The sequence below is a fragment of the Rhea americana genome, unplaced genomic scaffold (genome assembly GCF_003343005.1).
Source record: "Rhea americana isolate MKP2758 unplaced genomic scaffold, rheAme1 scaffold_548, whole genome shotgun sequence".
Classification (NCBI taxonomy): Eukaryota; Metazoa; Chordata; class Aves; order Rheiformes; family Rheidae; genus Rhea; species Rhea americana.
This window is the reverse complement of record NW_028186699.1, coordinates 94,787-107,585: the sequence shown is the minus strand read 5'-3', so window position 1 is coordinate 107,585 and position 12,799 is coordinate 94,787. Positions and strand designations below refer to the sequence as shown.

Sequence of the window (12,799 nt, the reverse complement as noted above, 5' to 3'; positions counted from 1 at the left end):
GGGGAGTGGGAGGCCCCTGCTGGGGGGGGGGCTGGGAGTGGAGGGGTTCCTGCCATGTCTAGGGTGGCCCTGGGAGGTGTGTGTGTGTGTATGGTGGGGRGGTCCTGGGGCGTTCAGGGTTCGGGGAGACCCTGGGAGCTCGTGTGTGTCTTGGGGGGTCTGCTCCAGAGGACCCTGCCATCTTGTGAGGGGCTCTGGGGTGTTTCAGGGGGAGGCCTCACCTTGGGGAGGGGGCTGGGGGGATCCCTGTGAAGGGGGACTCCTGGGGAATTGAGGGGGTCTCTGTCTTGGGGGTCCTTGGGATGCTGTTGGGGGGGGTCCAGCTGTGACTGGACCCTGGGGTGCTGGTGAGTGTCCTTGCCAAGGGGCTGTGGGGGGCCTGGGGCAGTGGAGAGGTCGCTGGGTGCTGGGATGGGTCCCTGCTGCCTGGGGAGCAGTGGGCAGGCTCTCCGTGCTAGTGGCACGTCCGCGGTGTGGCAGGGGATAGTAAGTGACAGCATCAGCAAGGCAGCTGGCTCTGGGCTGTTGCCAAGAGTCTTCAAATTTGGATTGCCAAGACACCATCGTGACRGGTTGGCTTTCCTGGCAGCTCGCGGGGAAGGGGAGCCTCGTGCGAGCATCGCTCTTGGGCAGCTGAGAGCAGGGCACGCAGGTCTGTAGCTGGGGTGTGGGGTACCCTTCTCTCTAGCAAGGCTGATGGAGGAGGCAATACTCTAGTTACCTGAAGAGGAGGGCACTGGCCTTCCCCCATGGTACCTTGAAATCTCTCTCTCTCTCTYTCTTTCTCTCTCCTCTTTGCCCTTTTACATGCAGCTGTTGTTACTAATCAGCTGCAACTCCTGGTCCACTCATTCTAGTGCTGTGTGATAATGGGGCAAAATGATAACCCAGTTAGATAGAGGTGCCTCAATCATGTTACATCCTTTCTGTCAACCCTGTTTTTGTAACAAGGGCTGTAATGCTCAAACCTAAGCTTACCTGGGAAAAAAATGTGTGCATGTCAAGGATATGTTATGGTTACAGCTCTACTGTGCACAGGAAACTCTGTTGTCCTGTTTGGGAAGCAATTAGACTGCCCTGGGCTTGGAATCTCCAGCAGGCAGAGGTACTTGCTTCTAGCTGGTCTTTTATTGGTTCATCTTTCTTGGATGACAGACCTGTTATGAGAATTACTGAGGAGATGTCAGAAGCAGGCTGCAGTTTTGGAAACAAATACGCCTGTTGTGGTGGTTGTTTCTGAGGAGTTGCAAACCACACGCACCAGCTGTCTGGAGCAGCAATATTTCTTGCAGCTTTTCTGGTCTTCTCTGAGCAGCTGTTGCACGTCACTAGTTCCCAGCTGTGAAGGCTGCACGCGCAGCCTGGCCAGCCAGCAGATCGAGGGCTGGTACTATACTTCCATGTGAGAAACTCCCCTTCATAATTAGTGGACCTTCATAAAAATGTCGTGTACAGCAGGAGGAATTAAGCAGGCTCCGGGTGTCCCAGGATGGCTATTCATTTTTAAAAGATTGGTTTAACCTCTATTCAATTTTGAAGTTTATAAAGCATGGCTTACAGGATGAGCCAACAGGAATCTGTGGCATCTGCGTATAGTTCCAACAGTACGTTTTCCTGCAGCTGGGAAGCTGTGAGCCTTGGACGCTCCCTGACATACAGCTGGGTTCTGGGAAGGGAATGCAAATCACACTAGGCTCTGCGAGTCAGAACTGCATTCAGTGCTGCCACCAGGCATGGCCTTCCTCTGCTGCCACCAACATGATCTGCAAATGCTTGCTGAGAGCACCAGCTCTGGCTTTGGGGCAGCGAGAGAGGCCCTAGGAGCTTCTGTGCCCTCCAGCAACCCCCTTACTCCTCAGCGCTCATATGCTGAGTGAATGCCAGGGCATTAGTAAGGTGGGTGTAACTCCAAGCAATTATAATTGTTGGAACTTGAGCAGTCAGGGAAGAGCAGAGACAATCTTTTGAGCCAGCATTTATATGCAAGATATTAAGTCAATTGTGTSTGCGTGTGGGGGGAAGAATAAACCAATATCGTATGTTACTAAAGGCACACATTTAACTACAACGATGAATTGTCAAACTATTGTTACTTGAAACACTTCACTTTGCAGGAAGGCACCTCTGAATCAAGAAACTAACTGAAAAGTTTCCTTTATTAAAGATTTAGCCTTTGCCTATTGAAGGAAGTTTAGTTATGTATCTTCCCTTGGCATGTGCTTTCTTCTGAAGAGTGATGTTYGTTCTTTTCATTTTTTTGTGAGACRTTTTAGTTCCTCTAGTACTCGAAGAGCAGTTGACTTGCACCTTGGGAACTTCTGTATATGCTGGGCAGGTGTATGATGCCGATATTGGGTTATGCCGTGGCTGAATGCAGCTTCTGCAGCTCAAAGTCAGCCTGCTAGTTTTGAAATACAATGCTGTAATATTTCCACRTAGTCTAATAACAAACAGATCTAATTTGTAATGGCCATTTCCATCTTGCAGTTCTCAGAAATAGTGTTGCCTGACATTCCAAAGTTAGGAGACTTGCTGATGAGGGCTGTGGCTGCCAGCAAAGACCCAGCTGCTGGATGAACCTTGGCAATTCAGAACTGAGGGCTCAAACATTTGGAGATCAGTTAATAATATGAAAGAAGAAAAAAGAACTAAGAGCTGTTAGTAATTTTTTTTTGCATGAACAGTTCTTGCTGTGCCCCAGCAGTTAAAGGTAGTTAGCTCTTCGAGAGCTACTATAAGCACTCTCATCCTGTTTTTGCATCTATCTCTTACTCCTGCAAGAGGAGCAGATCATGGTTTTGAGCCTGAGCATGACTTTGTTCTATTTTATGGTACTTTATTTCTTAAAAGTYTTGAAAACCTGACATAAAAGCTTCTTGAAGCTCTGCTGACCATTTTAGTTGCACAGGAGGCCTACAGTCCACAGTGTGAGGAGGAYCTGATTTCTCAGATACCACAAAATGGGTACAAAACTGACTGGAAAACCATTGCAGGGAACTTAACAGTGGTTCCCTGTTCACCTGAAAGGATTTATCAAGTAAGTTCTTTGTTTTGGCTTGGATAATGGAACCAAGAATGTGCTTATTAAATTTGCAGATGATATTGGGCTGGGAATGGATTCGAGAGCTTTGAAGAACAGGATTAGAATCAAAGTGAACTTGAAAAATTGATCAAATGGTTTGAAAAAAATACGGTGCAGTTCAGTGAGGAGAGAGACAACTATACTTAGGTAAGAACAACCAATTACATGAAACCAGAGTGGGAGGAGACATTTTGAGCCATATTTTGCAGAAAAGGAGTTGGGTAACAGCTGACACACTGACCTAGAGTTGGTAATGGTAAGCTGTTGTAGTATTGGCTGACATCAGCTGAGGGTACGCTCACAGGAATGTGATGAGTTGGTTTGTGCTCTGCAGAGCTGGGCTAAAGCTTTCCATAGCACCCTGGCCCCCTGAGGAGAGCCCGCTGAGCAGCAAGAGCTGTCAGAGATCTAGCACTCAAGACTATGGTGGAAGGCTGCTGGCATCAGGGTTGTCTCGTTCAGCAGTTCACTTCCAGCTGCGGGTTTGAGGTACTCCACTGCTCTCACAGGGAAAACCAATTAGAAGACTTCTGATGSCAGCGATTGATCGTTGTCTGCCAGGTGTAACTGAATGTTCTGGGAGAGTAAGATTCTTTACTTGTGGCTAACCAAAAATCTTTAACTGTGATTGCTATACTGCTTATAGCTGCGTTGCTTAGTGATTGCTGTCCAGAGTGCAGCATCACAACTTGTCTTTAGGCCATAGCCTGAAGAGATAGCTGTTAAAGAGCTATTCACCAATTACACAAAGGCAACTTATGCAGCAGTTCTGTCCAGCCTCCTTCTCGGGAGGCAATTCTTTCTTCAGCTTTTTGCAGTTGATGGAACTCAAGGTTTGCCTTGTCAAATGCTTGTTAAATCTCCAAGACTTATGAGTTACTCATCAGAGAGCAGAGCAGGAGAAAGAGGTGGACAGAATAGCCTGGGGGTTTTCCTTTAAGTTTCCAGGAGGAATTTCAAGGTAGCATCTCCATGGCTTTGTCATGCAACTTTCTTGTGATTGCAGTCTCCTCTGGGTTTCTTTTTACAAGATGAGGCAAGCCAAATGTGTGGTTTTAAGCTCGCTCTGACACATTGATACACGCAGTATAAAATGAGTCATCTTTGGCTTAGATTGCATCCAAAATGAGCTTACCAGCATAGCTCCTTTCACTTGCTGTAGTGTCTGTGTGAGTTTTACAGATTCTACTCAGAATCCTGCATCTGTTTAATTTTCGTCAACCTGATTTCATTTCTGCTTGTGGACACAGTCTAATTTATATTCATATTAGTACCTAAGAACCAGACACTGATTTTGGTCTAGACTTTGGCTTTATTAGGTGAGTTTCTTTATGTATTCCTGTGCCTTTTTTCTCTCCTTCCTGTTATGTCTCTTTCAGTAATTGCTTTCAATTATCAATTTGTTCCATGTCTTTCTGTCCTCAATTGTTAGCATTACATGACATTTTCCAGCACAGGGCCATTTGTGTAATGAACCCAATCTGTTTATTTTCAACTTCAGCAATGGGTCCTCCTGGAGGAGGAGATTCCAGGACCAGATAGCCCTGAACTGAGAKGTGAAGATGGAAGCCCCTTCTGTGCAAGTGAAGGGAGCAGTGTCTGCTCTGTTCCTGAGTTCAGCCTACAACAGTTTTTGGAATATTGTAGCAGCCTGTTTACAATTATATGCTTTTTCTGAGCACTCAGCCACCGTTTTCAGGCAGAATACAAGGTCACTGCCTCAAGTTACCTTAGTAGAGCAAACAACATGCAGTTTGTTCACAAACTTAAATTGTCCTGCAGGTCTCGTCTTTGATGCTTTGAGCACTGTGTCCCTGTGACTGTTGGGGCTTGCATTCTTCCATGTATGCTGTCTGCTAGGGCAGCAGTTTTCTGAATCTGCTGGAGAACTCCATTTATCTAGAAACTCTCAAATGGTTAATCTAATTTCATAAGAAACAGACAATGTGTTTTTCCTGGCTCTGGGAATTCTTACTTTAACATGGGACCCCTTCATTTGGGAGCAGGCCAAGCTGGATGGCAGCTTCCCGGCTATGAATCTTCCATTTGTAGTGTGTCTGACTGTATTACACTGCACCGGAAGAGGCGCGGTGAATGTTTATGGAAGTGATAGCCAAGTAGCTGTGAGACCCAGACTTCTAGAACAGTGGGCGTATTATAGCTTAAAAAGGCAATTTCTCTGCCAAATCTCATTGTGCAAGAGGGTTTATTCTTCAGCCATGCAAAGATTTCACTTTGTTCGTTCTTTTTTCACTGGATCTCTAAGACTTGGGAAAGAGACTGCAAAACTGCAGTGGAAAATTAGTATTTAGCTCATCTGACTTGCGTTACCACGACAGAGCTCTGCTGTGCTCAGATGTCCAGCTTGCATGAAAACAACCAGCTGGCATTGCCTTCCTGTTTAGTGCTTCCAGACTGACCTGGGGAAGACATGTATTAGAGCTTTCCCTGTTTGTTTTGTTTTGTTTTTTAATGTTTTGAACACTTTACTAAGCTACATGATATGCCACAAGTTGCACAGTGTGGAAATGTAATGCAGTGCTGGGGAGCAAGCCTGGGCTCACTTTTTATGTGATACTAAGAAAGGTATTTCCTTGCATTGCCTGCAGAAGAAAAAAAAWTATGTCAAGAGGCACATTCTTTTCTTGTAACAGAGGTGGTTTTAGGGCACCGAGTCTTCTCAGAACGCTATTATGAAACAATTACCAGAGGTACAGTTGAGAATTTAGACTGCATATATCCTGTGAAACATAATACCTTTCCGTTTGAAGCTGCTTTTTCCTGACTGCCAGGGAACAACCCCCTTCCTGTTCTTGGAAAACAAGGGCCTGGCTAAAAGGCTGAGCTAACTGGACTCATGTCCAGCAAGAAATGTTAAATGACATTATAGTTAATATATTACCAGGTACTGTGTCAATGGCTTCTGTAACTCTTTGCCTGTCTAACTGCAGTAGTATTCCAGCTGAAGGAGGAGGTTAGCAAGAAGCTGTCTTGGAGACAACAGGAGAACGCTCTATGCCGTGGAGCACAAGAGATCTGAAAAAGCGTGTAATTCAGTTTTCCATTTGTGTTTGCTTGCTGCTGAAATAGCAGGATTAATAATTGTAGATGAGCCTGATCTCGCAGTGTATGAACGGCATTGCTTGGAAGCCAGCGAAGCAGACGGGAACTTTCGCTGAAGGTGGCCAAATGCGTGAGTATGGTGGGGAGGTGACTGAATAAATATTCTCTGTGTTGTAAGGGGTCTTGTGTGGCTGTTCTCTGCTAATGTTACAGTTCTGCCTTCTCTGCACCCGCTGGCTGTCCTGTCTGCCATCCCACAAGTGTGGAGCTCCCACAACATTGCTATCACTGTTGTACTTGCATGTATGTTCTTCTTCTACACTGGCTCTATGTTGCCTCCTTATACTGAAAGTCTCACAGGGCCAAATCTGTCTGCTCTGGTACAGTGCTTGGCTTGCTGAGGGCCTCAGGCACTGTTGTAATRAATGTGATGATGCATAGCAGAATAGGGAGGGCCTGTTGCCTTAATCTGTTTGAGAAACTGGAGCTCAGAGCCCTGGTCAGAGCTGGGGAGCTGCAGAGCTCCCTCCGTGCTAGGAGTGGAAACCTGGGACTAGGAGTTCTGGAGACTACCTAAGCTCTACATGCGGTCAGCTCTGTGATGGACCATYGAAGCCTCAGGTATAGTATTTATGAGCCAGAAATAGGTATTTTCACGGGAGCTCAGGGATTCTCTCCTCCAGCACTGACCTGCTGGCTTTTTGGTGGGCCTAAGGATTGGTAGATACAGTGATACCATCCTTCCAGTGAGTGACTGATGAGGCAAAGGAAATGGGTTTCCTGTATGGCATTCCAGGACAGAGCTAGTATATCATGGCTTAAGGTACTGAAGCATGTACTTGGAACAAATCTGGTTGCTAAAAAGTGCTTAAACTGCTTAACAAAACTAAAATAAAACCCTGATTTGAAAGACAATAGCATTCTACGTGTTGTCATTTGTCATATTGAATTATAACAGTTTCCTATTTTATAAAGTATTTACAAAATAAAAAAGCTTTTGGAAAAATTGCCCTGTGGAGAGAGGCCTGTGGAAGTGAGGAGAGCACTGAGGGATGCATGTGAGAGCARCACTGGGGCTGGCTTCCCTAGCAGCTCGCTTGGTGCCGTGTCTGCTGAAAGGGAGTCCCCGGGCTATGGCCCGAAGTTCTCTGTTCCTGCCTCCCCTGGGCCATGGCAAGACGATCTCATCTCTCAGGTGTGGATGTTGAAAAGAGTTTTCGGTGTTTGTAAGGTACTGCAGCTGTTGTGACGCAGCTTTTGGGGTGTGTTAGTGTCACTTGAGAAGATGCAGTGCTGGGGTTAGCACAGTGGGGGCAATGTGGGGCTGTCAGCTTATGTTTAGRGACATGGGACTGGCGAGTAGCTGTAAAACCACGCGTGAGCATCAGCCCAGCGCAGTGCCTTTGGCTGTAGCCAGCCCCTGGTCCCTCAAAGGCTGCCTTGTGTACAGCGCTGTAGGCAGTGGGAAGGAGCAACGTCAGCGCCGTGTTGTGCCTTGAGGTGTGCTGAGTGCGGGCTCGCTCACAACTGCGCAGCTGCTGCCTCCTCTCTGCTGCGCGTGGTGGCACAGAGGATGTCCAGGGTGCCGCAGCAGATACTCCTGCCATTTCAGACTTACCTGACAGTAAGCGGTGAGGGTCAAAATAAGACCCAGGGAACTTCTGGGTCCTGGGGTAGACACAGACTGTGGTGGTGATCTGTGCTGTGTAGTTGCAYGAGGGACCCCTAGATAACAGGGCATAATTTAAAAGAGGGGAAAAAAATCTGTGCTTTCAGCTGAAGCACTTTTCAAATGGCCTTTTTGTCCACACCTTCTCAAACACAAGGCAGTCAGATTGGTTTTGATTTTAGTTTGTTTTTCAGTTGCCTTAAAATCAACCAAGCTGAAAGAGGCAAAGTCTAGCTTGTCGGCGCGTTTCTTCCTGTGCTGGCGCGGCGAGGGTTGGGAACGTGAAAGCTTCGCTGGCTGGAACAGCGGCGTAGGGACTCGGAGGTGCTGTGTGCCGGGACCCACTGGGCTTGTTCACCCGTGAGCTCAGGGGATGAGCTGTGTTCTGCTYAGTATTGCCAAAACCCTCACCCAGATAACAGAGCGGAAGGAAGGGCCCRGCTTTCTCTCTCGCTGTGCAGAACTTGCATTTGAGCTAGACAAGCTTCACTCTCGGGTTTTTGTGAGGCATCCCGTGGAGTGTTGGGAGACCTCCTGAGCTGGGACAGAGGGTCYCTGCTCCTCCTCCTCTTGGTGCACGCGGGACCTTGTCCCGCCGTTTGCAAAAGGAAGATACAGATGTATTCAGGAAGCTGGCTTATTAAGTTAAGCAAAGGGTGAGTCCAGGGCAAAGAGCTGCCTGCCAGGGATGAGCTGTCATGGGAGAGATGACTGTGCGTTGTCTGGCAAACCGGGCCTTGACAGAGCTGCTAGCGCCCAAATAAATCTTTAAAATCTGTCCCTGTGCAGTTCATGCCATGGGATATGGAGCTTAATTCCCCTTTTGAGAATGGAAGCTTCCCAAATACCATAAGCAGTGCTACAACCGGTGCCTCTGAATTAACGTGAGCAGTGAGACAGMCTTCCTCCTCCAAAATCAGGACATCGCTTCTGGAACTGCCAGGGCGGAAAGCAAGAGAGGCGGCAGCAATTCGTGTCGCTGTCCRTGGCATCCTGCCAGGTAGCACTAACCTGGGGACAAAAGGGACACTTAGAGCTGGCAGGGTGCTGGGCTGTTATCCCACTGTGACCTTGAGGATGGGGGGGGGGGAATCCTGTCCCTATTCAAAGGACAGAAATAAAAGCAATGAGAGAGGCAGCGCGTTTGGACGTGCCTCTGGGGGAGCCAAGTGGCGTTATTCGGCTTCTCAGGGCAGCGCTCGGAAGCACCTTCCCTCCTCGATGYCGTAGCCTGTCGGTGTGCAGCCAAGCCTCTGGTGTTCTGAGTTTTTTGGCCATACTTAAAGGTTATCACAGAAGCATCCAGATTATTACAAAAAGATTTTTTTTTTTTCGTGTGAGAACTATTCCATCAGAAAATTCCAGCTGATGTTAAGATTCCAGGTGGGATATGTGGTTCACGGGTTCATGGGTGGTGACTTGCAGGATTCAGTGTGGAGAGGAGACCCTGGCCTATTCGGCCTTACTAACACAGCAGCTAGATGCTGTGAAGTCCCCGCAGTGAYGAGGGAGGCTGCTCCGACCCGGCACTAGGGAGTCCTAGGAGCTGGTGGGGGGGGGACATGTGGTCTGAGCAGGAAAACACCGAAACCTGGGGGTCCCGGCTGTCCTTTGTGTCGAGTGTTTTACTGTCTGGAACCTGCTCGGTGTTTTTGCTGTCCCACCCTTCCSCCTCTCTGCTCAGACTGACTTTGGAGGCTACGACCATCCTCTGTCACTGTGAGAATATCGAGACGCCGGAGGGGGTCCCGCTGCGCGTAGCGGGTGCGCAGGCAGTAAGCTGCCAGTTTTCTAACCTTGCCTCACCTTCGCAGCAGGATAACATAAAAAACTAATGGCTTCCTGATGGGACAGTTAAAATCTCCATACCCTGCTCTCCTTCGCCTTCTCCGGCGCTTGCCCTGGGGCACGCTTAGCAGTTTTTAGGTAAGGTCAGGGCAGATGCGTACTTGGGCATTCCCAGTCCTGCGGTGTCGTGCGGCTCCTTCTGATCCTGCTGCAGATGTTTGCTCCAGCTACAACCCTTTCCTCCACGCGCGCCTGGCAGAGAGCAGGAGGGCACCTGGTTACGTGCGGAGCCAGGAAGAGGCCGGGCTGCTTCTGCACGGGGATCTGGGGAAGGCGGAAAGGCAGGTTTTGTGCCATTTCAAAAGCAAAAGTGTAGGGAAATTGGAGCCGTACCTGGCTGTCCGGTTTTGGATGTGGGTTTCCCCCGAGCCCTTCTTCCGCATGGAGGCAATGCCCTTGCTGGATGGTACCACGTTTAAAAGTACAGCRCAGCGATCTTAGATGAGTTGTAACACACTGTAGTGTTTGCCAGCACTGTGCGCAGTTATGAAGCAGTGTAACAGTAATTACCAAACTTCCCCCCGATTTCTCGTTTAGAAAGCAAGACAGTACGGAGTTTCAGTTCAGAGCGGAGACGAGCTCTTCACAAGACTAAAACCCCGCACGAGCTGATTGCAGCTGTGAGCACGCATGGCACAAGGTGTCTGTGCGTCTCCTGGACGCTGGGATCTGCTAGATCAGCTCCCCGCTTGCGTGCTGGCTGCATTCGGACTGCGGCCAGGGCAATAACAGACTTGCGTGGAGACGTTGCAGCACCTCTAGCCGATCCTGGCGCCGCTTCCTCGGCRCCCGCAGCAGCCCTGCGCGGCCGGTTTGTGGTTCAGAAGTTCGACCTGGTGTTTGCCGACGCGGGCTCTCTGCCCTGCGGCCTCCTGTCCAGATTCGCAGCGCCCGCCCGGCTTGCTGCAGCGGACTCGCTGGCCGGGCTCCGTCCCCAGTGGCCACCGGGCTCAAGCGGATTCGGCTGTGGCAGGTGGATCTCCTGTTTTACCAAATCACGACCCACAAGTTTCCTGGCCTGATCAAAGTATCTCAGGCCCACCTAGGTCTGTGTGAAAGCTCTTGAGCTTCCGGAGTTGCAGAGTAACTGTGTACAGTCTSTGTGTGTAATTTAGGGTTTATATTCAACCAGGAGCACTTTCTGGGTTGCTGCGTGTGGCAGAACAGCCTGGACCCGTTGGTGGATGATCCAGCCCTGTGCGGATGTTTGCGGGAGCACACGGGTTTGTGCAGCGGCACCAGCGTGGGAACCACGTTCTCGGCTCCTCCTGGTTCCACCAGGGACATTTAATATAACCGCTGGAAACTTCTTCAGCTGCACCGTGACTCCCCTGCTCAGGCAGGAGCAACACGGCTCTGATCTCTGCAGGGTCCGAGGGTATTTCCTGACTGRTGGCCAGTGAATCTTTGGATGCTGGTGATGAAAGGTGTTGGCATGGTGCAAACCAGCATCACTTTCAAAATTTCATTTTCTTTTATCTATTTACCTGTTAACGTGTTCACATAACCTCAGTGGGCTTTGCATGGTTGGCAAAACGCACACAACCACGCGTCCCTCGCWCAGGCTTCACGAATCTGTAAGCTTTCTCTCCTGTATTTCAGCAAAGGCTGAAATGCAGAGGCAGTCCTGTACAGCCAGCGTTCCCTTTTTGTCCTAGTTTTGAGACATCTTTCCACTCCCTGCAGCGAGGTACAGGCTGGCGGGCTCTGCAGATTGTAGCTCAGGGCAAGRGCCTGGAACCAGTTGATTCAGAGTTTGCAAATAGATGGATCGTCAGGTGCCAGGGTTTAAAAATGCAACTCCTAATTCATCTGGTCTGCTTTCTTTTCTCCCTTTTATTTATTTATTTTTTATGTTCAGACAGGGTTGCAATAAAAATATGGTGCTGTCATCTGGATCAAGAGTTAATTTTAAAGACTTTAAAAGGTTTAGAATTGTGAGATTTGAGGGATTACCATGTTGAAAGTAGACTCAGGGCAGTTGGGTTGGGGATTTCTGTGGCAGAATTTTCCTAATTTTGCAGAATCTCAGAGGAAGCACTTGTGAGGYGCAGAAACACAAACAAACTTTTATTAGGGAAACATGATTTTGAAATTTTGCCRTAATATAAGTGCTTCACATGCACAAAGATGCTCTTCTTTTAAAGGAAGATTTAACGAGTGCTCTCCCGAACCGTCCTTGCGTCAGCTGGATGCTGGGGTGCTGCCTCGGGCCACGCAGGCCTTTGTGTCCTTCCGGACCGGTTTTCTCAGCCTCGGAGCTAACGGGGCTGCGTCTCCGCTCGCCCCTCGCTGTGCGGGCAGCTGGCTGGAGCCGGGTGCAGCAGTATTGACCCTCCGGACGGGACTGCTGTATTACGGGTGCTGCGGTTTCGTGCCAGGTGAACTCTCTCGCGCTCTGACTCGGGTGACGCCTGAAGAAGCGTCAGTGCCAGCCGGACAGTGCCAAAAACGGACAGCAGTGCCCTACCTCAGCCCCGGGGAGCACAGCGAGCGCGTTTTGCTCAGCCGCGTTCTGCTCCGGGCAGCCTTCGCTTTGCACGGTAGCGTCCGTACGGAGCTGGCAGCCAGGCCCGCTCGGGCGCGGGCGCTCCGACAGCGCTGCTCACGCAYGGGGCCGAGCTGCTCCGTGCTCCTTGGGTGCTTCAGGGACTCCCTTAACCCATGTCCGTGCCCTGACCGTCCTCCGCGGAGCTCCCGAGGCCGGGGACTGTTTAGAGAGGGGGCATTACTGGCAGATGCACACCATAAATGTTACTGTTGAGTCTATTCAGATTTGATATTTGGGGGGGGGGACCCAGAAAATCATCCCCGCTCCTGCCTGAGCGGCAGGCGAAGCTGCCGGAGGGCTCAGTCCCGCGCACGTCGCGGTCGCAGCTCTTTCGTCTCCCCCTTGYGTAGAAAGCGCAAACTGCTGCCCGGGGTGCAGGGAGCTGCGGCGAGCCCCCCCGGGGCCGCTCGGGGCGGGGGGGGGCAGTCCGGCCCGCGGAGCGAAGGTGGGGAACGGCCTCGGCCCGGGGGGGGGTCCGCCCCGGGTAGCGCCACGGCAGCTGAGCCCCGGCTGCGGTCGCCGGCGCAGCCCCGCGAGCAGCTCCGCTCCCTCCCCGGGGGGGCGGTTCCCCTCGTCCGGCCGCCCC

At 50.2% G+C, this 12,799-nt stretch overlaps 1 protein-coding gene across 5 annotated transcripts in view; it reads left to right on the top strand.

The window, feature by feature from the left end:
- Positions 1-7,060, top strand: part of DHRS13 (dehydrogenase/reductase 13) — a 10,485-nt gene extending 3,425 nt beyond the window's left edge. The window contains exons 1-2 of one of the 5 annotated variants that reach the window (XR_014897519.1): positions 352-3,229; positions 4,584-7,060. Coding sequence is in view for 1 of the 5 variants with exons in the window: in XM_085318639.1 (XP_085174765.1) it covers positions 4,584-4,624 (41 nt within the window). In the remaining 4 variants the exon portion in view is untranslated. Of the gene's footprint in view, positions 1-351 lie in introns of those variants that run through there. The other 4 variants (XR_014897516.1, XR_014897518.1, XR_014897517.1 and 1 more) reach the window with 4 other exon arrangements.
- The last annotated feature ends 5,739 nt before the right edge of the window (positions 7,061-12,799 follow it).